The sequence below is a fragment of the Symphalangus syndactylus genome, chromosome 14 (genome assembly GCF_028878055.3).
Source record: "Symphalangus syndactylus isolate Jambi chromosome 14, NHGRI_mSymSyn1-v2.1_pri, whole genome shotgun sequence".
Lineage (NCBI taxonomy): Eukaryota > Metazoa > Chordata > Mammalia > Primates > Hylobatidae > Symphalangus > Symphalangus syndactylus.
In genome coordinates this window covers 16195434-16223301 of record NC_072436.2, presented here as the reverse complement: position 1 = coordinate 16223301, position 27868 = coordinate 16195434, and the positions used below count along the sequence as shown (strand labels likewise).

The following is a 27868-nucleotide window of genomic DNA, read 5'->3' as shown; positions in this document are numbered from 1 at the left end:
CTAAGACCTAGGGTTGCTTTCTGCCAAAGCTGGTTCCATTCCTCCCTCACCTCCTGCCTCCTCAGGGTGCCAGCCGGGCCGCCGACGACGCCGAGCGGGAGCGCAGGGACCGAGAGGAGCGGCTGAGACACTCGCGGAACCCGGCTACCCGAGGCCTCCCTTCCACAGCCTCTGGCCGCCTGCGGGGGACGCAGGAAGTGGCTCCCCCCACACCCCTCACCCCTACCTCACACACAGGTGAGTACCCCCCTCCCAGTGCTCTGGGGCTGGCTCTGGGGTGACTTCCTGTGTCTCGGGGTTGGTGGGGACAACAGGGCGCTTGGTGGTGGACGCTGTAAGTGCCCTGTGTCAGGTGATGCTCGCTCCCGAGGGTGGATGAGCCAGGCTGCCTAGGCGCCTTTAGAAATGCAGGCACCTGCTGGTGTGCGTGATTCCTCCCGCATCTCACATTCCTCCCCTGTGAGCCCCTCGACCTCGCTCCCATGTCCATTTGTGTCTGTCCGGCCGGATCTGAGTGTTGGTGGCCATCGGCCGCAGCCAGGTCCTGACCGTCCAGGCAGCCCAGGGTCCTCTCCGGCCACAGCCTCTCACAGGAAGCCCCAAGCGGGAGGCAGCAGATGGGGGCGGCCCACTCCGTTTCTCTCCCTGTCCTCAGCTAACACCTCCCCCCGGCCCGTCTCTGGCATGGAGAGAGAGCGGAAAGTGAGTATGCGGTTGCACCGCGGGGCCCCCGTCAACATCTCCTCGTCCGACCTCACAGGCCGACAAGATACCTCTCGCATGTCCACCTCACAGGTAAGTGCAGAGCTCCTAGGCGGACGCTGGGCCTCAGGCTACCCCGTCCGAGCCAAGAGCAGGTTGTGGTTTCTCCAGGGCTTCTTTCCTTCTTTCCTTTCTTCCCCCCATTTTTGAGAGTTTTTAATCTCGCCAGGGTGTGGTGTCTTGGTTGCAGATGAGGCTTCTCGGGAGGGCCATCACGGGGCTTGTCTCCTGGTCGCAGGTGACCAGTCTCAGGTGCCCGAGGCCAGCAAGCCGTGGGGGCTTTCTCCTGCTGTTTGAGTGCCCCGCTGCCCACAGCCATCCCCAGGCAGCTGACACCACTCGCCTGCTTGCGCCCCATCGTGGGTGCCCCCGGCCTAAGGGAACCTTCCTCATTCTTCCTTATTCTTGCCACTGGCCAGGGATGGAGGCCCGTAGGGACCTCCACGGGCTTCCTGTGAGACCCCCCCCAGTGGCATGCCCTGCGACGAGGCTTCCCTTCTTTTGACGGACTCGCCTGTCTTCCCTTGGACGAGAAGTACCCTGTTGCGCAGCCCAGGCCTGGCCACGGCCACCGCCTCTTCAGCATCCTGCAGCGGCCTCTCCTCGCTCTGGCTTCTGTTGTCTTTTGCATTTGCTAACGTGCTCTTTGAACCAGAACAGCTTTCTCCGTATGGATCCATTGTATTTCTTCAAATAGTTTTCAGGGTTGTTTGCCAACAGGGGCAGGGTTAGTGGGGCAGGGCAGTGTTTCACCAGCAGGCATCCTGGGGCGTGCCCAGATCCCCCATGGGTCTTCCGGATGAGCAGGAACTCAGTTCAGAAACGCCCTGGAGCCTGGCTCTGGGCTTGTGGGGAGGTGTTTGTTGGGGTCACAGGATGGAGCCAGGCCTGCTGCCGCGACTGGGTGTAGCTGGCTAGCCAGGAACATGCCAGAGTGGGGAGCACTCTTGACCACTTGCCATCTTTTAATGATTGGGGTTACTGCACGTTTCTAATTCACTAATAATTTCACTAGAAACGGACCTTTCAAAGAGACCAAAGATGCAAGGATTTTGGCTTCGTGGTTATTTTGACTTTGTGGTTATATGAATTGGGCTCGAGGGGTCTGGGCTGTGTCACGAGAGTGGGTCCCTTACGTGCGCACAGCCCTGCTGTCACTTCCAGACCCAGAAAGGGTTTAACTGGCTTCTTTCCACGAGCCTGGCACTTGTGCATCAGTTACCGTGAGCAGGTCCCAGGAGGGTCTGCCCATGCCCTCGTGTCTGACACGCGGCTGGCCCTGTAGCCCCTGAACCATGGTGCGGGAGCCAAGAGTGCTCCCTGTGCTGGGCGCTGACTGGACTTGGACGGCCTCGGCCCCGGCGCTTGGCCAACAAAGACTAGGGAAGGGGCCTGAGTGCTTCTTGTTTGTTTTAAAGAAAGTAAAGTGTCTAGTGGTTTGGGATCTTTGTGGGCAGTGAAGGTGTCCTGATCGGGCTGAGCAGCCACAGCCCTGAGTCCAGCTGCCTCTTCTTGGTACACGGCCCGGGCGGCACCTGGGTGTGGCCGTTGTAGCCACCAGCCCCCAAGGTGGCCGTGAGTAGTGTTTCCTTCCATGGTGAGCTGTGGCAGGAACCCACAGCTGGCTCTTAGGCCCTCGTTTTCCATATGAGGAAATACCATATGGGCTCTAACAGCAGGGAGGAGTCTCCAGAGAGAGCTGGTTTGGGGGTGTGTTCTCTCCAAAAGAAGCCTCTTGGCCTCTGCTCCTGGACACCCTGGGGGGCCTTCCTGAGAGGCATGTTGAGGGCTCCCCACCTCCAGGGCGGGCCCCCTCCTTCATCACCATCTCACTGGAAGGCTTTGGCTATGTCCCCTTCCTGCCAGACTCTGCCAGCACCAGCACACGTGGTGGCTGTGACCGGCAGCCCCCGTTTTGAATCCCAAGGGGGAATACAGGAGGCTCAATTGCTCTGAGCGCCTCACCTGTTCGCTCAGGTGAGCTGGAGAGACAGTCACCGTGGGCAGTGACTCATCCCCGGCCAGTCTTCCTCCTCAGGCCATCGCTCTTCCCTATTCTTTCTGCTCCTCTCAGGAGACCTTGCGCCCCGTGGAGATGGGAGGAGGCAGCAGGAAGGTCTCTCAGGGCTTGCTGGCCATGGCTGGGTGTGGATGGGTGGAGGACCCCGTGGCAGCCTGTCTGTGGGTCACACAGGCCCACACAGTTGTAGGACCCTGCCCCGGCCTGGACTCTGCCTGGGTCTGTTCCCTTTTCACCCCCTCTTCTCGGCTGTTGGTGTTCGGCCAGGGCTCTTTGGCCACAGTAGCCTGGGCCCTAAAGGCCATCTAGTTGCTGAGTCTGTGTGGGGTTTTTACTTTGTGAGAAGAAGGCTTCGTCATTCCAACAGTCCATGACTCGCTTTGATCAACCCCTGCCCAGGACTAGGCCTGAGCCCTGTCGTCATACCGGCAAGGATGTGCGTCTCCCCTGCCTGCAGGCTGTGCCCTGGGACCCAGTTGTGGGGCTGCCCAGCACCTGCCATCCTGCTGGGAGTCAGGTTTTCTTAGTGCTTGAGAAGACTCAGGAGGGCCTGTCCCGTGCCCTTGTTGGCCTTAAGAGCAAGTGATACCAGAAGAGGAGTGGGCGCCACTCTCACCCAGAGGCTCGTCCTGAGAGGCAAGTGAGGCTATGCTCCGTGCCTGGGCTCCCCCAGGCGGCACCTGTCGGTCTGTGGACCTGGCTGAGGCAAGGACACCCATCTGGACATGGAGCCGACACAGGTAGTCAGGGGGCCGGCGGGACGCTTACCAACAGCTGTCTTTTCCCCACCTCAGAATAGCATTCCTTTCGAACACCACGGCAAGTAGCTGCTCGTCTCCCATCGGAAGGCAGCACTGGGTGAGTGTGTGCGTGGCGGGCGCCAGGCAGCAGCGCCAGGTGGGTGGGAGCCACCATGCCCCGCCCATGGGAGCTTGCAGGTGGGCTGGGCTTGCATGCCAGGTGCTGGAGGTAGAGTGAGGCTTCTTCTGCTCTGTTCTTGTGGGGTGCAGAGTGGCGGCAGTCCGCTGCCCAGTCTTGGGGGGAGGCTGTCCACAGAGAGCTTTGGAACAGAGTGACCCCAGGAGACCATCCTGTTGGCCTGTGGCCTCCCCGTGACTGCGTTCCGTGTGCTGTTGCTCCCCTCCTGTCCTGGGTGCCCACCCGTGAGGCAGGAGCGGCAAGGCGGGTGCCCCGAGCACTTGAGTTGCCTTATCTGGGGTCGGCCGTGCCTGGAGGGGCGTCTGTGTCCTGCTCAGCTGAGTGGCTCCACGCTTGGTGTTGGGGGCTCCTAAGCTCTTGCTGCGCCACACTCCTGGCGGTCTCTGCCATGCCGGCTTTTCTAGTCGCCTCTCTCTTCCTGTCTCATTTATCTCTGTCCTTGTTTTGTGTTTCTTTTCACACTTGGTCTCTGCCCAGCCGTCTTGTCCACACAGCTTCGTCTGTATTAACTCCTCCAGCTGCAGCCCACTCACTCCCTGCCGTCGGTGCATGGCCGGCGTCCACGCTGTGCTCCCTCCTCGGCGGCCACGTGCGCTCGGCAGCTCCATCCAGCAGGGGCTTGCGCTTCTGTTGGGTCTGTGCGCTGGGAGACCCGCTGCAGTTTTCACACTGTGCACACTCTGGAAATGTGTTGACAGGAACTGCTTTTCACGTCTTCCCCGAGAGGGGTACCCATTTTCAAACACCAGGTTCCTTTCCAGGAAGGGAGGCAGGAGCACCTGTCTCCGCTCCACTTGGATCCTCCGACCCTGCTGAGCCCGGCTCCGCGGGCACCTTGCTTGCATGCCTCTTCCTCCTTGCCGTCTTCCTGTCACTCGTTCTGCTGAGCACGTGTCCCGGCCACAGAGGCCCCTGTGCGTGGCGAGGGACGCAGGCGTCTAGACTGGGGCTAGGCGGTGGCGGTGCGTCCCCTCCCTGCCCAGCACCGTCACTGTGGTATCTGCCTGGCTGGCTCCCCCAGCCCCATGCTGACCTTCTCCTGTGGTTTGGCTCTGACAGATTCCTGGTCGGGTGGCTTCCAGTGGTCTTCAGTCTGTCGTGCACCGATGAGAACTCTCCTTATTGCCGTGAAGGGCAGACAATGCATGGCTGATCTACTCTGTTACCAATGGCTTTACTAGTGACGCGTCCCCCGGTCTAGGATCTGAATGTTAACACCGGGAGCTCTCCAGGCCACTCACCCAGCGACGCTCATGGGGGAAACATACTAAACGGACAGACTCCAAGAGCTGCCACCGCTGGGGCTGCACTGCGGCCCCCCACGTGAACTCGGTTGTAACGGGGCTGGGAAGAAAAGCAGGGAGAGAGTTGCAGGAATCAGACTCCCTTTCCAGGGCCTCAGCTCCCTCCAGTGGTGGCCGCCCTGTACTCCCTGACGATTCCACTGTAACTACCAATCTTCTACTTGGTTAAGACAGTTTTGTATCATTTTGCTAAAAATTATTGGCTTAAATCTGTGTAAAGAAAATTTGTCTTTTTATTGTTTCTTGTCTGTTTTTGCGGTCTTACAAAAAAATGTTGACTCTAAGGAATTCTGAGACAGATGCTGGCTTGGAGTTTGTGTACAAGGTGGAGTCAGGCAGGGAGAGGGTGCAGGCGGATCTCAAGGTTGTGTGCTGTGTTTGTTTTGCAGTGTTTTATTGTCCACTTTGGAGAGGAGATTTCTCATCAGAAGTCTGTGGTGTGTGTGCGTGCCCGTGTGTGGTGGGACCTCTTCAACCTGATTTTGGCGTCTCACCCTCCCTCCCCCTGTAACTGACATGCCTGCTGTCAGGAACTCTTGAGGCCCTCGGAGAGCAGTTAGGGACCGCAGGCTGCCGCGGGGCAGGGGTGCAGTGGGTGTTACCAGGCAGAGCACTGCGTGCTTCTTCCCCAGGAGGTGGGCAGGCAGCTGAGAACTTGGAAGCAGAGGCTTTGAGATCCTAGCAGGACAATTGGGAGTCCCAGGATTCAAGGTGGAAGATGCGTTTCTGGACCCTTGGGAGAGGATTGTGAACCGAGAGGTGGTTACTATAGTGTTTGTTGCCTTGCTGCCTTTGCACTCGGTCCATTTTCTCAACACTCAGTACTCCTGTGCGGATTGGCACTTGGTCTGTGTGAATGCTGTGCTTAAAACCAGGAGCGGGGCTGTCCTTGCCAGGTGCCAAGACTAGCTCAGAAAAGCCGGCAGGCCAGAAGGACCCACGCTGAGGTGCCAAGGAGCAGGTGACTCTCCCCCCAGAACCTTCACGGCCAGGAAGTAGAGTCTGCGCTCTGTGACTTTGTTGGGTGCATGTCTGTTGGTCAGAAGTGAAGCAGCGTGCGTTGGGCCGAGTCCCACCGGAAGGCAGGTGGCCTCCGTGAGCTGGTGCTGCCCGAGACTCCATGCTGCTGTGCCCTGAGGTTCCCAAGATGCCTTCTCGCCTCTCACTCCGCAGCACTTGGGCGGCAGCCAGTGGCCACGTGCTCCCAACCCCGATGCGCAGTGCAGTCTGTGTTCGTGGGCACTTCGGCTGGACCCCATCACGATGGGCGATGTTCCCTTTGGACTCTAGGGCCCCGAAGGTGTGCACCCTGGTTCTTCCTTCTCCCCAGAGTTCCCGAGACGCCATAGCTGGCTGGCGTCCCAGAACACAGTTGTTCACCCCGCAGCTGGCTGACCGTCTGCCCGAGCCTGTTGATGCTTTCTGAATCTAGGCTGGTTACTGTGTAAGCATTTTGGAGTACGGGGCCTTGAGCAGGTGGGAGCTGTGTGTTGAAGTACAGAGGGAGGTCGGGGTGGGTCAGAGCCGAGTTAAGAGATTTTCTTTGTTGCTGGACCCTTTCTTGAAGGCAGACGTCCCCCGCCCGGAGAGACATTGAGGCTGTGGCCTGAAGTGACGCAAGCTTGCTTTGTAAATACCCGTGGTCCCGATGTAGTGCCCAGAACGTTTGTGCGAGGCAGCTCTGCACCCGGGTTCCAGCCCGAGCCTTGCCCGGTTGCATCTTTGGAGTGTGCTTGTGACAGTCCTTGCCCAGTATCTAGTCCCCGTCGCCCCGTGCAGGAAACGTAGGTAGGACGTCGTGTCAGCTGTGCACTGGCGGCCAGTCTCTGAGCTGTGCGTTTGTATCGCCACTGTATTTGTGTACTTTAACAATTGTGTAAATAATAAATTCACAATGACTTCTACCTTTCTTCCTTCCTCTTTCCATGTGGTCTTTATTTCATCAGCTTGAGAGTTTTTGATGTGTTGAGGTGAACTATGTGAAAATACTTTTTTGAGATGGCTGTTTGTTCTTTCTCAGCCTGTGGGTGTCTGGGAGCTGGCAGAGCAGAAGGAGAGCTGCCCCCTGGGCCTCCTGCTGGGCAGGGAGGGGTGGCAACTACTCCTCGCCCTTGGGCTCTGTTGTGTACACAGAAGTCCACGCATGTTCTGTGTGACGGTTCTGGAGAGTCCCTGCCCTCTGGGGTGGAACTGGCAGCCGCACTCCAGCCGCCTGGGGTGAGCACATGTCCCTTCCCCCCGCCATAGGGCCGTGATGCTCAGGGATCCCCCTGTTGCTTGAGCTGTTGAAGCCGAGGAGCTGCCCCTGATGGCCCTGCACAGGCACAAGGAGATAGGGTTCCTCTTCCCCTCCAGAGCACATAGCAGCGGCCCCTATCCAAGGCCTGCAGGGGCTGTCAGGCTGCCGGAGCAGGGAGGTCTGCACCAACTCCTGACCTGTGCTTGTGTGTGGGTGAGCTCAGCCTGGCTAGGCCGCCTCCCCTCCCACCCCCACCTCCACCCCATACTCTCCACTCCCCACTCCAGGCCACTCCCTTGGCCCCTTGGCCAGGGTCATGCTGCCTAAGATGAGGTTATTTTTGTTTATAGTGAAAAAGCACAAGGACTTTGGGTCATTTGCCTGGAGGTTGCTCTAAGAATGGTGTAGCTTTCTGAGCCCCACGTGGGTATGTGCTGAGGGGGTTCTGGGGCTGTCCTGCCGACTCTGCCTGTGACGCACTCCTGCCCTGACCCTGGGGATGCCCACGGCCTGGAGCTCTGCCAGCCCCTCCTGCCCAGACTTTGCCTCTTCCCAGGCCCTTCCTCTCAGCCATTCTGGCTGTGCCCTGGGCATCTGAGCTGGCTTCCAGGCCTTCCCCGTCTCCAGGCCGCCTCACATGGTTCCCTCTTGCTGCCCCAGACTGAGACACCGAGCCCCTCTCCCACTCACCGGCCCCAGCCAGAAAATGGCAAGACCGAAGTTCCAGTTCCTGTGTGACGTTCCCAGGCCTGCAGCCTCCCTCCTGGGGTTCCCTGCCCTGAGAGGGAGCAGGGGCTACATGTCCTCAGGGCCTGCTGCATCTCACCTGCAAGGGCATGAGCGGACAGAGTTAGAGGGCTTGTTCTCTGAACCTGAGTCTGGCTGGGTCTGTGTCCTCAGACGTGATTTAGACGCTGAAAAGAGCAGGCCCTCCAGGTACCGGGCAGCGCCTCCCGGGAGCTTCACCATAGACCCCTCGGAAGGCTGAGGGATGGCAGCGTCCGGGGCCACCAGGCCCTTTCTGGGTCCCCTGCGCCTCCCTCACCACCTCCCCCAGCAGAGGCCTTGCACACATCTGTTCCAGGGCTGTTCTCTGGGAAGGCCCAGGCCGGGTGGACACCTCCCTTCTCCCTCTGATCTGGGATCATGTAAAGAAGTCTGTGTGCCCTCTGCCCCCCACCCTAACTCCAAGTAGCAGTGGGTTCTGGACGGACGTGTCTCTGGTCTTCACAACACGGTAGACCTGAACCACTTTTGGCACCAGAATCTGTCGCTGGGGTTGGGGAATAGCTCTGTGCAGCCCACGCACCAGACCTCGGCCCCCAGCTTCCTCCAGTGGGCTCCAAGCTTCCCCTCCCTTCCCCTTCACTCCTGCCTGTCGGGTCAGAGCAGACCCACGACCCCATGGTTTCTGTCCTTTAAAGGCACCAGCTGAGGGAGGGGGTGGTAGAACTCAACGCGAACTCACGCCCACCCTGCAGCACAGAGACCACAGCCCCCACGCGTCCTGTGCCCCCAACCAAGCGTGGCCACCTTCCCACATCTGGACCACTCCTAAATCACTGAGCACGGTCCCTCAGGCATGTCTGTCCGGGAGCAGCACTGCCTGGCTACTTTGTGTTGGGCCTCTGCTGTGTGCTGTGGGTGTGGGGACCAGAGTGGGGCAGACGAGGGGTGACAGTTGAGCTAGAGGGCCTGCTTCCTGCCTAGCGGAGGGTGAGGGCCCGAGATACCTGGAAACAGGGTTCCAGGAGCGAGCACCTCTCACCTGGCCCATGACCTCCCTGCCAGTACCTCTGTAAGCCCAGGTCACTCCTGAGGTCAGCAGAACCAGGGATAGCCAGGTCCAGAGGCGGCAACCCCTGGGTCTGAGCAGTCTCCAGGTGGCCCTGATGTGGGGGTGCCGGCGGGGGAAGGCCATGTGTCCTCTGAGGCCCAGGCTGCCTGCTCCCCACCTCCTCGTCCTTCTCTCTTCAGCTGCTTGGGTGGGACTGGTGGACTCTGACAAGACACATGGGCGTGGCTGTGCAGAGTTTGACCTTGATCCTTGCAGCTGCTGGCACTGCCTGCCAGCCTGAGCCCTGCTAGAGGCCTCCACAGCCCTGAGGCTGCAGGCAGGAGCCTGGGCTGCAAGAGCTCAAGCCCAGCTGGGGCAAGGCCAGGGGCAGATGGGGGCAGCTGGACCTGAGATGTGCACTTTTCGCTTGCTTTTCATTGCAGAGGAGCAGGGACATGGCGTCTCTCCGGCTGCACGCGGCCCGCCAGGGCACCCGCTGCCGTCCCCAGCGCCCACGACGCACCTACTGAGGGCCCCGGCGGCCTCTGACTGGGCTCCCAGCCACGCAGGCCACTGCTGGCCACGAGGGCAGGTGGGTGTTAGGTGTCCAGGACAAGCCCAAGCACTGGGCCGGGCTGGATGGAAGACAGGGCACAAAGACCAGCCCTGGGCACTGATCACACCGCGCACGCTACCAGCCAGCCAGAGGGGCGAAAAAGGGAAGGCAGGAAGGTCCTGTTTCTTAAACACACAGTAGTGAATAAAGTGGCTTGTTCCACCTCAGCTCCCACCTAACCACCACTTAGGGGCTCCATGGCATATTGCAGAGGCCACCCTGGCACAGGAGCCTCCAGGCACCCGCCCTGCACCCCCCTCCACGCAGTGCCTGCCCCTGCTACGAATGCGCTGCCACTGCAGGGAAAGCTGGCGAGGACGGAGCCACCGTAGGAACAGCCAGGCCATCAGCAGACGTGAGAGTCAGGACACAGGCCACACAGCAAAACCACATACTCCTAGGAAACCGTTGGTCCTGATGCTCCAGCCACACACAGGTTTATTTCCATCTTCCAGGGGTGGAAGGAGCTGTCCCCAAGACACTCAGAGGGGTGGGCACAGGCCCCATGTGAGCCCAGGGTAGGACGGGCTGGAGAGGGCCCCACGCAGCACCTGCCCTGCCAGCCTGTCCCAGGCCCACCCACCCTCCCATTAAAGTCACATCTCATGGCATGGGTTTCCAGGTCCTTGAGCATAGCAGTGGCCGCTTGGGAGCAGCAGGCGGGGCCCCTGGTGAGGATGCCTTGTAACCTTGCGGTTTGGCTTCACCGCAGATCCACTCTGGAATGACACGGTTCCCACCCCACCACCTTCCCCCCCAAAACACTGATCGGGCGATGATCCGCTGGGCCAGCAGCTGGAGCCCAGCCGTGGCCATGCCTGAGCCACTCCAGTTTGTAAAATAAATAGCAAGCGTTGCCGGCTTCCGTAACTCCTCCCTGTGCCTGCTGGCCCCGCCCAGCCACTCAGACACTCGTTTCCGGGGTGTGAACCAACTCCCCATTTTTCTCAGGCTCAGCCTTCAGGAAATGCTCCACCTCCCGCAAGTCCACCCCCGAGTCTGCAGGAGGCTTGTGGAGCTTCTCCTCCTCCGAGGCCGCCACCTCGGGCTGTGGCTCTTTGGGCTTCTTCCTAATGCAGAAGAAGTTGCCCAGCAGCAAAATCAGGGAGGAGGTGAGCACCTCGGCCCCCGCCAGGATGAACACGTACTTGTAGACGTGGGTCGCATCCAGGAGCTTGCCTGCAGGAAGACCCCATCAGTCTCAGCCGCTCATGCAGGCTGCCCCCAGGGCCCAGGGCTCCACCCAAGCCTGTGTCTCCTCCGTGTCTCAGCACACAAGGGTCACCCTGTCTGCCTCTGAGCTTGTGGGGCTGGGAGGTGTTCTCTCCCCTCCATGTGTTCTAGCTAGGGGCATCCTCCCTTCCCTCCTCCCCAGGGGAACCAAGACTTGAGGCTAAAAATAGTGGCTTTGCGGAGTTTGGGCTTTGGTTGGTGGCAGTAGTCACGCTGGTCCCCACAGAGTCCCCCTGAGGCTTTCAGTTGGCAGCCCCAGAAGCCCTACTGTGTTCAGCACCAGCCCTGTGCCCTGGCCACCACGGACTCCAAGACAGGAGCCCTCCCCAAGCCCAGGACACCCTCACCAGGCAGCCAGAGCCTGGGCAAGGCTGCTCCAATCAGAACTTAATTTCCCTCACGTGTTAGCTCAATCAACCTTCAAAAAGGAGAAGCCCCAAAATACAAAAACCGGCTGTGGGGTTGCCCGGAGCTGCCGCGTGGTGCCCAGGCAGAGCCTGGAGGAGCTGCCAACCTCCTGGGTCCAGCCCCTAGCTGCCCCCTGCCTATCTGGGGCACACTGTGCAGGCCGAGCACACCACTCCTGGCCCCAGCACAATCAGGGTCAGTCCAGCACAGTGCACACCCCTACGGCTCCGAGTCCCACACTGTGGATGGCTGCCAAGGGGTGCGCGTCCCCGCCTCCCAAAGCGGGCGTCTGACGGGAAGGGCAGGCGTGGGGAACTGCCTGGGGGCGCAGCGCTCACCTCCCGACGGGGGCCCGATGAGCACGGCCACCGCCTCCATCAGCAGCACCAGACCGATGGCACTGGAGAACTTGTGGGTGCCCACAATAGCCATAAGCACCTCGAACTGCAGGGCCCCCACCATGCCGTAGGAGATGCCGAAGAAGATGCAGAAGACCACGAGGCCGCCGTAGTCGCCCGCTGTAGAGCCCGCCAGGTCCGCGAGGCCGTTGAAGAACATGGAGAAGCTAAAGAGGTAGACGGAGTAGGGCCGCACCTTCCCAAGCCCCGCCACGAAGCCCGCGGCCGGCCGCGCAAAGATGTCAATGAAGCCCAGGACGGTGAGCAGGAAGGCGGCCTTGGTGTCGGGCACGCCCAGGTCCTTGGCGTAGCTCACCACGAACACGGGCGGGACGAAGAGCCCCAGCACCATCACCGAGGCGGCCACGGCGTACAGCACGAAGCCGCGGTCCCGGAAGACACTCAGGTCTAGCAGGCGCCGGGAGGATCGCGGCAGCCCCGAGCCCGGCTGGGCCACGGCCACCAGGGGCCTCATGAGTGCGGCACACACGCAGCAGTTGAGCAGCAGGCCGCCCAGAATGAGGAAGCCGCCCCGCCAGCCGTAGAGGTCCTGCAGCAGCTGCCCCAGCGGGCTCAGGGCACACAGGAAGACGGGGCTACCTGCTGCCGCCAGCCCGTTGGCCATGGGGCGCCGCTTGCTGAAGTAGCGGTTCAGCATGATGAGCGAGGGCTGGAAGTTGAGCGCCAAACCCAACCCTGGAGGAAAGGGAATGTGGTGAGAGCCCCCCAAGGCTGCCCCCAAAGCCCGAGACCCTCGTCTCTACCCCCCCAGGTTCCCACAGGCTCGGGCTGCCAGTGTGCAGAGCCCCTGCCACCCACCCACTCGAGAGGGGGACAACGAGGTGGGGCCGGGACACCCCGCAGCCACCCATCCTGCTGTCCTCCAGAGGCCCGGACCCGGGAGCAGAAGTGCACGGCCCCTGCCCCTCCTGGCATCTGCAGCCTACCGGCCGGCCCCACTCACCAGTGATGACCCCAGTGGTGAGGTAGACCTGGATGATGCTCCGGCAAAAGGACGCAGCCACCATGCCCAGCGACGCAAAGAGGCCCCCCACAAGCATGACGGGCCGGCAGCCAAAGCGGTTCACGCACACACTGCAGAGCGGACCTGGGGAGGGTAGCAGCTGAGAGGGGCCGGGCCTGCAGCCAGCTCTGCCCCGGCCAGCCCACTGAGCTCACAGCCTGGAGCCGGCCTCCCCTTCCCACACCACCCCTCCCTCCGCGGGGCACCAGGGACACCCTGTGGGCAGGCTCCCGAGCGCAGGACATAATGACACGCGAGCGCCGCCTGCTGGGCCCCGTGGGTCCCTGCAGCTCAGGAACAGCCATCTTTTCAGGAACGGCTCTCGGGAGCCGTGTCCTCTGGGACTGTTTATAAATACAGCCGACCCGTTTGGACAGGGGCCAGGATGGACTTCGCGCCCTGCCTGGGTTGGCCCGGTGGAGAGCATGTTGCTGCCCAGCAGGATCCCGGCCCCAAGGGCTTCCCTCCAGGGTTCCCTGGGGAGCAGGCGGAAGGCCCTGTTGCTGAGCCCAGCCACACATGGGCTCCTGCACCCAGTAGGATCCGCCAGCAGAGCCCCGGACAGGGGGCCCGGTGTGAGGCCACCCTTACCTGTCCCGTAGAGCATGGCCAGCAGGATGGAGGAGATCCAGGCTGTGTCGCTGTAGCCGATCCCAAACTCCTGCATGAGCTCCTTGAAGAAGACACTGACGGCCTTGGGGAAGGCATAGGAGAAGCCGGTGATGATGAAGCAGCCGAAGAGCACGGCCCAGCCCCAGCCGCCATCGGGGGCCTTGACGCCTGTGGGGCCCTCGTCCACCACGGCCCCTCCCATGGCCAGGAGGGTTGGTTCCGCCTCACCTGAGAGAGAAAGCAGGCTGACTCAGACTGCCCGGGTGACCATTCCAGCTGCAGCCCGGCAGGGGAGGGACTCGAGCTGGGTGGCCTGGCAGCTCAGCTGAGGGGCAGCTGCCCGGCGCCTGCACTTGAGGCCCCCTGACCTGGTGCTTGGTGGAGGCAGGAGGATTTGGAGGGAGACTAGCAGCTGTGGGTCCCACTCCCTCCACACTGCCTCCTGCACCCACACAGCTGGCTCTAAAGGGCAGTGGCTTTTTTGGGCTCGGCCAGGACTCAGATTACCTCCTGGGACAAGCAGCCCCCGGCAGGAACATCGGCCTGGCCGTCATTTCTGCCCTGGCTTGCTCTGGCTGACCAGTGCTGGGCAGGGACCACGCACACCATGATTCTGGCAGCAGACTCCACCTCCGGTCCCCAGCACTGAGCTCGCCCCAGGACCTCTGGGGGTGGCGTCCTCCAGGTCTCTCCCTGTCTAAACCTAGGTGGAGTGTGCCTTGCTCTGGCTCTCCTGCCCCCAAGGGCCCACTTTGGCTTCAGTGGAGCCCGCCAGGAGCTTGCACAAGAGGCGGTGGGCAGTCTCTGGCAGTGAGGGGCTGGGCACCAGGCTGGAGGGAGCGGTTGGAAGCACAGGGGCTGCAGTATTAGAGTGGGTGGGGTGGGGGTGGGGGCAGAGCTGGCCCCTTGTCCCTGGTTGCCCCCTTGCCTCCCACCAGCCCGTTTGCTCAGTGACTCCTCCAGTGAGAAGAGACTCACCCCACCTGTGCCTGGAGTGACCCCACAGGCTACAGCCTGAAATCAGGAGGGGCGGGGGAGGCTCCCATCCAGCCCACCAGAGCAAACCATGCCAGCCCCCACGATGTCTGAAGCTGGCGTCCCTTTTGTAAACTCCAGGAGCCCGGCTCGTTTTGAGTCAAGTTGGAACCCGAAGTCAGACTTCCATCTTCATGCCCCACCCAACCCAGAAGTCACCTTGTCCTCTCCTCACCAAGGAATTGCAACCTGAGATCTTGGGTGGTCTAGTCCAGCCAGCTCAGCCTCTCCCTGCTGGGACCATGCTGTGAACCAGCGCCCTGGCAGGCAGCAGCAGGCCTGCTGCGCAAGCTGCACACCCACCCACGATGCAATCTGTGGGGCTCCACCCCCGCCCCCTTTCCTTGGGTTCCTCCTGCAAGCGTGTCCGCAGACCCCTGACCTGGAGGCTCCCCCACGACGGCTCATCTTTGCCTCTAAGGCAGACACGTAACTAAATGCACGCCCAAGGGCCAGGACCTTTGCAGGGAGAGTCTGAGGAGTTCCGTGCATGGCTCCTCACTCCTCCCAGGCCCTCCCCGCATCCAGCCTGACTATCCCCACCACAGGTGCTGTGCCCCCTGGAGTCCCTACCTCAGAGATCCGAGGATGGTTTTTAAGGGCTTCCTAAGTGTTCCACGAAGTCATTGTTACTGGGAAATGCTGCTTGATGAGGGGACCCAGGAGCCAGCTGTGGCTGTCTGGATGATGACGAGATCCGAGGATGGTTTTTAAGGGCTTCCTAAGTGTTCCACGAAGTCATTGTTACTGGGAAATGCTGCTTGATGAGGGGACCCAGGAGCCAGCTGTGGCTGTCTGGATGATGACAAGGCAGCTGCGGCCCACTGGAGCAGAACAGACCCCCCCACACAGAGCCAGAGGTCCACCCCCCAACCTGCACTGGCTCTCTGGGGCCAAGGCCTCGGAACCATTTCTGGGAAACCCGGGAGCAGCTTTTGCCTCTGCACCTGGACACCGGATGCCCCCACCATAGTGCCTGGGACAGGACAGAGGAGTGTGGCACGCCTGAGGACACACCACCTTAGGACACACTGCCTGGGGTCACTGAGCAGCAGGGTAGGTCCTGCTCATACTGGTATTGTTTAAAAGGTCCCTAAGATGACAGTATACAGCAGGGTAACTACAAGATATTAAAAATATATGCACTTGAGGAATGAAACTGGGAACAGGACGCAGACTGCGGGTCACAGGGGAGACTGGAGGGGTTGACGGCCTCAGGGTCCCAGCTGGTTTGGGACTGTGGGTTTACACTTTTTAAAATAAAAGGCCATGCAAGGCCAAGGAAGGAAACGTGTATACAACAAACAGGAATAGCCAGGTTTCGCGTACCCCAGGCTCCCCTTCCAAAACACAAAGAAGCACTAAGGCCTCTGAGTCTCCCCGGCTGCACTGGGGCGGGGGGGGCGGGAGACACAGACAGACCCAGCGTTTGAAGCCTGCCAGGGTCAAGAGACAGGTGAGGGTGTGTGGGGAGGCAGGGCACAGTGGCCACCCTCAGGAGATGCGGCGCCCCTGAACTAGGGTCAAGGAGGGCTGGCAGAGGGTTGGGGCAGTGCCAGGATTCACTGGCCAGGAGGGTACAGCATGTTCTGAGACCTGAGGTGCTTGTGGATTCCGCATGACACTCACGTGGGGAGAGCCATCTTCTGTGTCAAGATGAGGCATTTGGACAAGCCCCCAGACCACAGCCTGGCACCATCGTCTGTCCTCACCCAGCCTGGGGTGCCAGCCATGCTGAAATGGCTCCAGGAGTTCCCACTCCAGCCTGGTGTCCAGGGGCTGACTTGGAGCCAGCTGTCTGCCCACATAGCTTGGGGCAGGGGATTCCACAGGAGGTGGAGTACGGAGAAGGGGCACAAAATAACAGCCCACACTCGGTACAGGCTGCCTGGTGTTCCAGGGACAACCCTGGGGCTGTCCTGCCTGAAGCACACGCCACAGCCACCAAGCATTGGCTTCTCCGTGGGCACACGCCACAGACTGGCCTTCCCCTGACATTTACCAACCCCCCCCCCGCCGCCCCCCAGGAAGCATGCCAACCCGCCCAGAAATAACCCGGCCTCTGGAATGAGAAAGCTGATCTCCCAGGTGGGGGCTGCCCAGAGAGCAGGTCCCCCAAAGGCTCTACGACCCCAGGCTGCTGGAAGCTGAGCGGGAGGCCTGGGGCACGGGTGGGTGGGGAAGTCCCTTGCAGAAGACCCTGCATCCCACAGCCATGTGCCCTCCCAAGCCAGGGGCTCCTGCCAGCAGTTCCCTCAAGGGTGCAGGGCGCAGGGGTCTGCAAGGACCCCTGGCTTTATTTAGGCCAGGACTCGACCATGAAGTCCTCAGAACCTGGATGCCTGCCAGTTCGGACCCCTGCACTGCCGCGTCACAGGCTTGGAACGCCATGCCAGGTGGCTCAAAATGCCGTCCTGCAGAGTCAACCTGGACTCATGCACAGAGGGTCCCCAACCTGACCCCTGATGCCCAAGCCTGCTCCTCTGGGACCTCTCCAGAAACCTCGCGCACCTCCTTGGGGGGCACTGGACACCCTCGTATGCTTCCCCTCGGGCGTCTGTACCTGCAGACCCCTCACCCGCCTAGGTCCTCAGGTTTGTGCGCAGCGCCGCCGCCTCGCTGAGGCCTCCGCTGGACTGTCAGCCCGTTCCCTGGGTCCGTGCAGTGACCTGAGCCCCAGGCCCGTGGCCTGTTACCCAACTGACTCCGGCCCTTGAAGGATGGGCCTTGGCCCTGCCTTTGTGGCCCAAGAAGGAGGCGGGGCAGGAAAAGGATAATTCCTTTCCTTCCTAGATCCCAGGGAGCTGCCTGAGGACCAAGAAAGCGGCCCCTCTGTGGCTAGCGCCTGACTGCCAAGGGGTGCCGAGAGCGGGAGGGCGCTGCACTGGGGGAGGGGCCTCCCTGAGTTCCCTTCTTCCCCCGCAGTCCCTGTTGTGCAAACAAGGAAGGCGCAGCGAGCAACTCCCGGCAGCCCCGCCCCAGGCGCCTGCAAAGGTGTCGGGGCCGAGCTTGCAGGGGGTGGACGCTGCGCAAGGGGCTGCCCCAAGCCTGGGCCCTGCACCCCACCTCTGACCCCCGCAGGACCGCCGCGCACGACCGTGCCCTGCCGCTCTGTGTCCGCTTACATCATGACGGCAGGGGCCGGCGGGGCAGACACAGGCCTTATTTGCGGATTGGCCACTTCCACCCAGGGCCAGGGCCAGAAGCCCCCACTGGTGCCCCAAGAGGGGCTGGGCGCAAGTCCCCTTGGGAAAGGAAGGCTGCATGTGCCGCCGCAGGCTTCAGCCCTGAGCTGGCACTGCGGCGTCTCAGAGCTTTGAAGATCCCTTCTCCGCAAGGCTATCACCGCCCTGGGGCCGGGAGGTGGTGGGGGCTGGAGCTGGACCAGAGCCGCCGTCCCGCACCTCCGAGGCCTCCTGGACCCCGCAAGGCCGCCCCTCCACCCTAAAGCCAGTGCCCGAAGGCCAAGGCTGAAAGGGGACTCGGGTCAGGAGGCGCCCCCTGCGCCACCGCCGCCCAACGGGCGTCATGGGGACCCGGGGGAAAGGTGGAGACCTGGAGGAGGCAGGAAGGGGGGAGGTGGGGGGCGGAGGGGGGGAACCCAAAACTCCACCCTCGCCAGGAGAGGCCCCTCCTCGGCGCAACCCCCGCCCAGGCCGGAGGGAGGCCTGGATGGCGCCTGCAGGTTCCGGCGTCCCGGCTCTGCGGGCGGGGGTCGGCGCAGGTGGTCGGGGCTGGGCGGGGCCCACCGGGGGGAGGAGGGAAGGATGCTCCGCCCGGCCCCGCCCCGCCGGCCGCGGGACGTGGGGGACGTGACCGCGCCATGGGAGGAGCCCCCGTATTGCCCGCAGTAGGCGCCCTACTGGACGCTACCGTAATTGCCGGCGCGCGGGTCCACCGGGGTCAGCGGAGCCCGGGAGCCGCGCCAGGCGTCCGCGACTCGAAGCCCCAGGGCGGGGCCGACTCCACTTGCTGCAGAGGTGGGACGAGTGGGCGCGGCTCGGGGGTCGGGGGCGTCGACTCGTGAACTGCGGGTCTCGGGGCAGGAGCCCGGCGGTTCCGTTGCGTGCGGCTGCCTGGCGTGGCCCATTTCACAGATGGGACTGACTCAGGCAGGTGACGCTGGGAGGACGCCCCGAGCCCTGTCTGCTCCCGCCCCGCCCCTGCGCCAGGACCCGGGCACCTCCAATGGCTCTGTGCCACCGCCCGGAAGGCCCCCGCTGGGGCCTAGAGTGTAGCCCACATTTGGCACCTCACTGGAGGGGGCGGCACTGGCCCTTCTGTCCCACGTTGCCAGGTCCCCCCAGGACCCACCGCTGAGCCAGCTGAGCCTGGCATAAGGGTCACTGCAGGCCAATGGGGGGGAACCCGTCAGGCCTGATGGCTGGGCTGGGATCCATAGAGCCCTCTGGTAGCTGCCCCTCCAAAGTAAAGTGCCCCGCTCCAGTCAGTGGGGTCTGGCCTGATCGTGCAGGCCACATGGCTTTCTGGGTGGCCTGGATGGCGGGCCCTGCCCAAGGTCACATTGGGTCATTATCAAGCCTGCCTTGAGACCAGGCCTCCAGATGCCCACCCCAGATTCTGTCCACACCACGGAGCCCTGGAGGAAAGACTCTGCACCTGCCACGGCAGAGCCCCCATGCACTCAAAGCCTCTCTGGGGGCAGACACCCCCCCCCCACGGCCTCCTAGCACCTCCTCAGTTCCTGCCCGCCCTGAGGGAGTCCAGCCCAGCCTCCTCCACACCACGCTGGCGAAACAGACCCTCCTCCAGCACGGGCAGGCCAGCACCCACCTGACTCCCAGGCCTGTGCAGTGAAGCTGGGATCTTGGACTCCCCGGCCCCAACAGACACAACACCTCCCACCCTTGTACTCAGCATGGACAAGCCCTTGGGCCTTGGGGTGGGCCAACTGCCATTTCCCGCCCAGCAGGCCTGACTCTGGCTATCACCAGGAGAGGGACCCTTTCAGCCCAGGCCTTCTGGCCACGAAGCTCGGTGCTTCTGGGACAGAGGAAGACAGCGGGCCCTCAGCTCCCCACATCATCCCTTACCGACTCCAGCCACCCCTGGTGGCCCCGGCCGGAGCTAAGGGCTTCCCTTCCACTCTGCGGCCCCTGTCTCTTGACTGGCCCAACACCCAGGGAGGCTCCTGACCAACCCACTTTTCGTATAGGGAAACTGAGGCGTGGGTTAGGAAGTGGGAGGCTACCAAAGGCTGCGCCTGGTTTTCCCACGAGCTGGGGCTGGGGGCCAGGGGTGGAGGTAGGGCGAACCCAGGGAGCCCAGCCTGGCTCTGGAGCGGGTCCCCCACTTCCCTGCACGGTCCCGGGCTGTTAGTCATTGCCCAAGGGCGGGTATGGGTCGGGGGAGTGTTCAGGGTGGTGCAAACAGGAGAAAGCGCCACGGCCCGAGCGCACGTGCTCCCCACTCCCTCGGGGAGGCCACCCATACAGAGAGGGCTAGAGCAGCCCCACCAAATATAGCCGGCGCCCCCCGCCGCCGCGGACCGAGCTATTTATACCCGGACCGGGCTTGGCCGCCGGCGCAGCCACCTCCTGGCCGGATCCCAGCCCCTGAGGGCAGCCCGACGGGTGGGCGCCGGGCCGGACTGGGGGAGAGGAGACTGGGCAGCCAGGTATGCGAGGGCGCGGAGGGGCGCGGCTGGCTCTCGGGAGCCCTCGGTGGGGCCCGCGCGGGTGGCGAGAGGGCTAGTCCATGCCACGGGCGCCCCTGGACCTGATGGACAAAGTGGGCGGGGTGGGGGTGAGAGCGCGGACCCCGAGGCCGCCCCCTTGCCCGGCACGGGGAAGCTCCTGGGCCCCGGCCCGCGCGCGAGCATCGCGGCCGCGCCTACCTGCTGCCGCTGGGCCGCCTCAGCCCGCCTCTCGCTGCCTCTGCCCGCCTCTGCTGGCCGGCGCCGCGCCGGGGGCGACTTTAAGTGCTCGGGTCGCTGGCGCGGCACGTCCCCCGCGCACGTCACCGCCTGGCGCCGCCCCTGCGCGCCCCGCCCGGACCCCGCGCCGCCTCCCGACGGGCTCCCGGGCCGCAGCTCCCCGACGGCGCGTCCCGCAACCCCGCCGGGCCCAGGGACCCCCCCAACCGGAACCAGTCCCGTCGGCGCCCCCGGCCCGGAGCTGGCCCGCCCCCTCTGCTCCTCGGGACTGGGTCCTCCCGGCCTCTCCTCACCCGGAGTCCAGGCTCGCTTCGCGCCCCCCCGCCGCGCCTTCCCTCCTTTTCCCCGCCTCGGAGCGCAGCGCGGCAGGTCCCAACGTCCTCCAGGGCAGCGATCCCTCGCCCCCCAACGCCGGGGCCCCTTTGGTGGGGAGGTGCGCACGGGTCCCGTGGGGTTCCGGCCGCCTGGCTCAGCTCCGGGGCCCGCATCCTCCCTCTCTGAGACCACGTCCGACCTGTCCCCGTTCAGACCTCTGCTTCCTCCCCGGTCCCGGTGCGGACGGCGGCTCTTCCTGGCTCGGGGAGCGGCCCGCGGCCTGCGCTGCCTGGGTTTGGGGCACGGCCTCGCCCTCCCTGAACTTCCGTTTCCCCAAGTGTCTCCGCGCCCTGCGGGGCCCTACAAAGCCACCGACTCCAGCCCTGCGCCCCTGCCCCGCCCCTCTCGCGGCGCAGAACCCGGACGTGGAGGCCGGGGCGGCTCCCACCTTCGGGGAGGCGAGGTCTATCCACCCGCTGGACCTCGTGAGGCGCTTCTCCCAGCCTGTTTCTCTCATTTGCAATATGGAAATAACGGGCCGCTTTGGGTGCTGAGGTTTGAGATGGCTCCAGGGAGTAAGGCCTTTGTTGGCCTGGACCAAGGAGTCTAGTAATCAGGGCCACCCCGCCAGGGCCGCAGGAACGCTTTAACTGGCCCCTCCCGGACCCAGGGGCTTAGGAGGCCGAGGCACTGGTAAGCCCGTGCCTTCGCACAAAGGAGGCAGTGGGTATCGGTGGAGGACCCCTCCAGAGGGCAAGGGGAGGCCCACCCCTGGCAGTGAGGCCGTGTGGGCCTTGGCTCTCCATCTGCAGCCCAGCCTTCCGGGACATCAAGTCCAGTAAGGCCGCCTATTTTTTCTGTGTAATGTTACGAGCCCACTGGCACTCACAGAGGCTGGGTCTGGCCCTCACCCCCACCTGGGGCCCAACCACCCCCATCCCCAAACATCAAGATGAGAGCATGCGCCTGTGCGCAGAACACAGGCCTGCGGCAAGTGGTGAGGGGCCTCAGATTTCGTGGATAAAGATTGCACTTAGTTGGCCTGTGTTCCCGCCCAGGGCAGGTGGTGGAGCCACCTTGGGTGACGCAGGTGGTGCTCCCATCTTCCCACACCAGGCGATTCGTCAGTTTCTGGCGAGGGAGAGCAGCAGAGGGGTGCGGGGCACCGTGGACAGCTGCAGGAATGGATCCCCCATGGGGTATTGCCTGCCAGGGAAGCGAGGGCACTGCGCTCCCTATCCCGGATTGTTGAGTCACCAGGCCTGCCGGCTGAGCTTGGGGCCCCCACTGAAGCCACCGAGACACCTTCCACGTCTGCCTACAGCTTGGCCCTGATCACTGAACCCTGGACCCCCACCGTAGAGCAGCAACAGGGGGAGGGAGACAGAGCCGGAGAGCCTGGGACCTCACTGCCCCCTCCTGCCTCCTGAAGGAACAAGGGGCGCCCCTGCCAGGGCCAGGTTTTCTCCCAGCTGGGAAGATGCCCACTCATCCCTCCAGGGGTCCCAGGGAGCACCTGCGGTTTGGCTCTGACCCCGAGGCCTGGCCCCGTCTTAGGCATGGCTTCCCCTGGGTGTGGGCCCCAGGACTGTCCACCTAGAGCTGGGGTGGAGCCTCCGTGCCCTCAGAGGGGAGGGGAGCAGGCAGGCTCATCAGCACTGGCTCCCAGCAGAGAGGTCAAGTCTGTGGACTTTGACTGGGAGGACTGTAGGACCACAGAGTGGTCACGGTGATGTGATGGCCGCTGGGGGCTGGGGCTGGGGGCCTGCCAGGTCGTTACCCAGAGGAAAGGCGCAGCACAGCTAGCAAGCAGGCCACCTGGCACAGCTCACCCCGGGCCTGGACAGAACACGGCGCTGTGGGGTGGGGCCAGAGCCTCCGAGACCCTGGACCCCTCTCCGAGGATTCTGGCACTCTGGTAGCATGAGGTACCCCTGACCTCCAAGCGCTCAGCTTTTAGAAAGGCCCAACCGTTGGTGGCGGGGGGCATTCCAGGCCAGGCACCAGGGCCCAGGTGGCCAGGCTCCATCTGACACAGGGCTCCACGGGCACCTGGGCACTGAATACCACTCAGGTTTCGGGTAAGGTGCCTTCTGGGGGGGCGTGCCCCTCCCTCAACAACCCTGGATGTGTCCGAGACAGCGGTGGTGCAGCAGGGGAGAGGCACCTCTGGCCGTGGTGCGATCGCCTGGCCCGCTGGGGGTCTGGAGCTGCGGGAAGGGGTGGGAAAGGCCACGCGTGTCCGCATCTCTGCAGCTCCACTCTGGGTGGTGTTGGGAGCACCCACCCCAGACCTGGCTCCAATGCTTGCTCCCCACAGTGGCCCTGGGTCAGCCCCCAGGCCCAGGCCGCCCTTTTGTGCAGGAAAGGAGGTGGGGTTGTGGACAGGTGGCACCAACCCTGGCCAATGAGCAGCTTCACAGGACACCTCCCTGTGACCCCACAGCCCCCAGTCTTGACTTCTCCCCCAGCCCCAGGTGTCCCCATCTGCCCCTAGCTGCCCCAACTTCCTTTTGTTCCCAGTTCCAGCTACAGGGCCCTCCAGGCCCTGGAATGTCCTCCTAGGGGCCTGGCCCCCAGGTCCTTCCCACGCTGCTCCCTGGCAGGCTTAAGCTCCCTGGGGGACATGGTCCCACCTTTTCCAAGAGCAACCTTTGTGGGAGGGGGCGGGCATGAAGGGGAAGCTGGGATCTGCTTCCTCCCCCATGGGCTGCCCCGAGGGTCCCTACCTCTGTGTCCTGAAATGACCTAGGAAATTCGGAGAGGCTTTTTTCTGAGGGTCACCACAGCCGCTGCCCCAGGGAGGGTGGCAGAACAGGCCCCCGGACCTATCGGGGCCAGATCTGAGGTCCCAGGGAACATTCCAGGATCGGGGGAGCCACACAGAGCCCACAGCCTGCGTCCTTGGGAACCCCACACACCATTTTCCCGATCCCAGCTGGGCCACTCTGTCCTGCCCCAGTCTTGGCCGTACCACCCAGCACCAGTTGCCGCCCCATGGACAGGACTGGCCAGGTCAGGGGAAGAAAGCCGAGTCACAGGGAAGGACATTCCGGCCGAGCCACAGCCCCGCCTCCCTGGGGTCCTGGGCTGCCCAGCTCCTAACCCTGCCTGCCTTACAGCTCCCTGCCCAGAGGATCCGTTGACGCAACTGTCACAGCCTGTCAATCCACACCTGTGGCCACACCTTCCCCAGACTCCAGACCCATGCGGGGCGTGTGGTGGGACGTGCCCAGGCTGGATGGGGGATGCAGCCAGGATGGTGCCAGGGGAGGCTGGTGCCCTCCACCACACACAGCCTAGACCCAGGACCATGGCCCAAATCTGCGCCCTCCCTTCACTCGCCCCAGAGAACCTGTCCAGGCTCACAGAAAAATACATTTTTTTTTTTTTTTTTTTTTGACAGAGTCTCACTCTGTCACCGGGCTGGAGTACAGTGACGCACTCGTGGGTCACCGCAACCTCTGCCTTCCAGGTTCAAGCGATTCTCCTGCCTCAGCCTCCTGAGTAGCTGGGATTACCGGCGCCTGCCACTACGCCCAGCTAATGTTTTGTATTTTTTCTAGAGACAGGGTTTCACCATGTTGGCCAGGCTGGTCTTGAACTCCTGACCCTGTGATTCACCTGCCTCGGCCTCCCAAAGTCAGAAAAATACATATTAACCTGGCTGCTGCTGGGCCTTCCCAGGGAGTGGCAGCCCAGGCAGGGGGCAGAGGTGAAAAGGGCAGGAGAAGCCACACCGTCGCCCAGTGGGACCTGACCCACCACACTGCTGCCCATGGTGGGTGTTGGTCATGGGGTTTGGGTGTGATGCATGGTGTAGGGTTATGAGTGTGCCGGGATGTGGGGTTGGGGGTGTACAGGGGAGTGAGGGTGTGTCTGTGCACAGGTGTTGGGGTGCATCTGTGCATGGGTGTAGAGGTGTGTCTGCACAGGTGTCTGTGCACGGGTGTAGGGGTGCATCTGCACAGGTGTCTGTGCACAGGTGTAGGGGTGCGTCTGCACAGGTGTAGGGGTGTCTGCACAGGTGTTGGGGCATAGGTGTGCATGGTCTGATGAGAGCAGCTGTCGTGGGCTGGCCAGGTCTTCTTGATGTCCTCAGTGACCTCTCGCTCTGTCACTGGGAGACAGAACTGAGGCAGGGTCAATGCTGCTGGAACATTCAGAACTAATGCTCATTGGATCCTGGGCGGTCATTCCAAGAATGTGATCAAGTGGGGAAAGAAGTGTGGGGACCTCTCCGGACCTCAGTCTCTTGCTCTGTAAAGTGGGTGCAGCAAAGCTCACCTGGTGGCTCTTGGGAGGGTTTAAACTCTAGCCCTTCTCACCTGTTAGGTGCATCCTCCCCTCCTGAGCACCCCTGAAAACCTCCCAGAGTCCTTCCAGAACCCCATTGAGAAGCCACATTTTCTTCCATGTTCTGCTCCTGTCGTCCTGTCAGCACTGGCCCAGGCTCTCGTGTTAGATTTCAGGTTCATGCTCCATCTACCCCACGCCCTGGCTGTCCACGGGTCAGGCGTGGGCTGCGTCCTGGGGCCGGGTGGCGTGGCCTCTGTTGTCTTCCTGACGTCTTCCCTGGTGCCCTCAACTGAGCCCTGCCAGGACAGCCATGTGTGGGTGCCAGCAAGTGTGGGACTGTGTGGTGTGGGGACTCTGAGGTCCCAGCCCATGGGGAACTTCTTAGGGACACAGGCTCTGAGGACAGGCAGCCTCTGCCTAGGAGTCACTGCTCCACCAGGGACACGTCCGTGCTCGCCCGCCACCACACCGTGGGACCACCCTTGGGGAGCTCTCCTTTGCCTCTTCATAAATGAGAGGATGCAGCCTCAGAGAGGTTGGACTCAGCAGCCAATCACGCTTGGCTCTGGCCTTCCCTATTTGGGGCAGGGCGAAGGGCAGGGTGGGTGGGTGGGAGGTCCAGGGGCAGGGTGGGCAAGGGGGGCCAGGGTCAGGGTGGGCGGGGGAGGGTGAGGGGCAGGGTGGGTGGGGGAGGGCAGGGGCAGGGTGGGCCGGGGAGGCAGGGGCGGGGGGGGCAGGGGCAGGGGCAGGGTGGGCCAGGGAGGGCCAGGGTCAGGGTGGGCAGGGTGGGTGGGGGTGAGGGGCAGGGTAGGTGGGGTGGGCCGGGGAGCAAGGGACAGGGTTCGCGGGGAGGAGGTGCCACCCCAGCACTGGTCCCAGGTGTGGACTGCAGAGCCACAGCGGTTAAGAGACCAGGGAGGGCCAGAGAGCGGCCTGGGGACCCTGGCCTGTCCAGACCACAAGACTCCCCTCCCGGGTGGCTCATCTCGGCTCTCCTTCAGTCTCCGAGCCTTGGCATGGGCTGTACCCTCTCCCTGGGTACTTGGGGCACAGAGGGATTCGCCTGTGGGCTGCAGACCCCAGGGGAGGCTGGTGCATCTGTGTGTAGTTCCAGGACCTTCTGTTATCCAGATGGGGTAACCAGGTGGGGATGGGACCTGGCTGCCAGGAGCAAAAGCATGCCAGAGGATTCTGGGCAGGTCCTGAGCCACGGCTATCGCTTACGCATGGACTCTCCCAAGGCAGTGGTGTCGGAAGGTCCCGCCACCCCCACCCTGATCTGCAGAGGTGAAGCCTCGGCTCTGGGGGAGACACTGGGCTGGGAGGCCCCTACTGTACCTGGGAGACAAAAGGGCCTGGTGTCAAAGTCCCACCTTCCCCACAGACTTGCAAACTGTGTTAATCCTCTACTGCTGCCTACAAAATCACCCCCAGGTCTGGCACAGTGACTCATGCTGGCAATCTCAGCAGGTTGGAAGGCCAAGGCAGGAGGATCTCTTTGGGAGGCCAGGAGTTCGAGACCAGCCTGGGCAACACACATGTGCACAGAGACCAGGACACACCCACCTGGGGTCAGGTAGGGCTGTATTCAATCTCCTCCTTTACGCTTCCCTAAATTTCCCATTTTACCAGCAGGGACTTTGTATTACTTGTTCACTCCTTTTAAAGATCAAGGTGGGACTGGGTGCGGTGGCTCATGTCTATAATCCCAGCACTTCAGCAGGTGGATCTCATGAGCTAACGCAGGTGGATCACAGGGGCCCAGGAGTTCAAGGCCAGCCTGGGCAACATACTAAAATCCTGTCTCTACAAAAAAAAAAAAAAAACAAAAAACAGAAAAATTAGCCAGGCATGACGGTGCACACCTGTAGTCCCAGCTACTTGGGAGGCTGAGGTGGGACAATTGCTTGAGGCCGAGATTTTGAGGCTGCAGTGAGCCAAGATCGTGCCACTGTCCTCCAGCCTGGGACAGAGTGAGACCCTGTCTCAAAAAACAAAAATCAATAAATTGGGCTGGGTGTGGTGGCTCACACCGGTAATCTCAGCACTTTGGGAGGTTGAGGCTCGCAGATGACTCGAGGCCAGAAGTTTGAGACCAGCCTTGCCAACATGGTGAAACCGAATTTCTACCAAAAAATACAAAAAATTAGCCAGGTGTGGTGGTGCGCACCTGTAATCCCAGCTACTCGGGAGGCTGAGGCAGGAGGGCAGGAGAATCACTTGAACCCAGGAGGTGGAGGCTGTAGTGAGCCTAGATCATACCACTGCACTCCAGCCTGGGTGACAGACCAAGACTCTGTCTAAAAAAGAAAAAATAAATGAGTAAATAAATAAATAGGCCAGGCGCAGTGGCTCACGCCTGTAATCCTAGCACTTTGAGAGGCCAGGGCGGGCAGATCACCTGAGGTCAGGAGTTTGAGACCAGCCTGGCCAATAGGGTGAAACCCCATCTCTACCAAAAATATAAAAATTAGCCAGGCATCATGGCACGCGCCTGTAATCTCAGCTACTCGGGAGACTGAGACAGGAAAATCGCTTGAACCTGGGAGGCGGAGGTTGCAGTGAGCCGAGATCGTGACACTGTACTCCAGCCTGGGTGACAAAGAGCGAAACTCCGTCTCAAAAATAATAATAATAATAATAATTAATTAATTCGGGTAGAGCTCTCGTAGCACATGGTTACTGTGGAGGGCAGCTCAGTGGCACTGGACATGCTCACGTTGTTGCCCACCACCAGCTGTCTAGTTTCAAAACTTTCATCACCCCTTAAAAACACCCTGCACTCAGTAATTGCTCCCCATCCTCCTTCCCACAGCGCCCCCCTTCCCTGGTACCCACCCATCTGCTTTCTGTGTCTGTGGACTGGCCTGTCCTGGACATTTCATGTGAATGGAGCCCTGCAGGGTGTGGCCTTTGTGACCGGCTTCTTTACTGAGCATCGTGTCTTCCTTCCACGTTCCTCCATGCGAGAGGGTCTATCAGTGCTTCGTT

The 27868-nt window shown here is 62.3% G+C and overlaps 2 protein-coding genes across 15 annotated transcripts in view; one reads left to right on the top strand and one right to left on the bottom strand.

Annotated features, from left to right (window-relative positions):
• The window catches only part of CSNK1D (casein kinase 1 delta), a 32544-nt gene extending 22133 nt beyond the window's left edge, over positions 1-10411 (top strand). Inside the window, exons 7-11 of one of the 10 annotated variants that reach the window (XM_063617436.1) lie at positions 66-237; positions 656-795; positions 9485-9633; positions 9960-10093; positions 10370-10411. In XM_063617436.1, the coding sequence (XP_063473506.1) occupies positions 66-237; positions 656-795; positions 9485-9571 (399 nt within the window). In that variant the 3' untranslated portion in view covers positions 9572-9633; positions 9960-10093; positions 10370-10411. Of the gene's footprint in view, positions 1-65; positions 238-655; positions 6935-9484; positions 10247-10369 lie in introns of those variants that run through there. The other 9 variants (XM_063617433.1, XM_063617434.1, XM_063617437.1 and 6 more) reach the window with 9 other exon arrangements.
• On the bottom strand, positions 10070-20976 carry SLC16A3 (solute carrier family 16 member 3). Of its 5 annotated transcripts, none has more exons than XM_063617429.1 (6): positions 20794-20952; positions 14941-15088; positions 13312-13560; positions 12661-12804; positions 11637-12392; positions 10070-10836 (listed from the first exon to the last, which is right to left on the bottom strand). In XM_063617429.1, the coding sequence occupies exons 3-6, from the start codon at positions 13532-13534 to the stop codon at positions 10562-10564; spliced, it is 1398 nt and encodes a 465-aa protein (XP_063473499.1). In that variant the 5' UTR covers positions 13535-13560; positions 14941-15088; positions 20794-20952; the 3' UTR covers positions 10070-10561. The 5 variants fall into 5 exon arrangements, with proteins under 5 accessions (XP_063473499.1, XP_063473500.1, XP_055096436.1 ...); XM_063617430.1 differs by lacking the exon at positions 20794-20952 and adding an exon at positions 15997-20170 and having other exon boundaries at positions 14941-15162; XM_055240461.2 differs by lacking the exon at positions 14941-15088 and having other exon boundaries at positions 20794-20976.
• Between the last annotated feature and the right edge of the window lie 6892 nt (positions 20977-27868).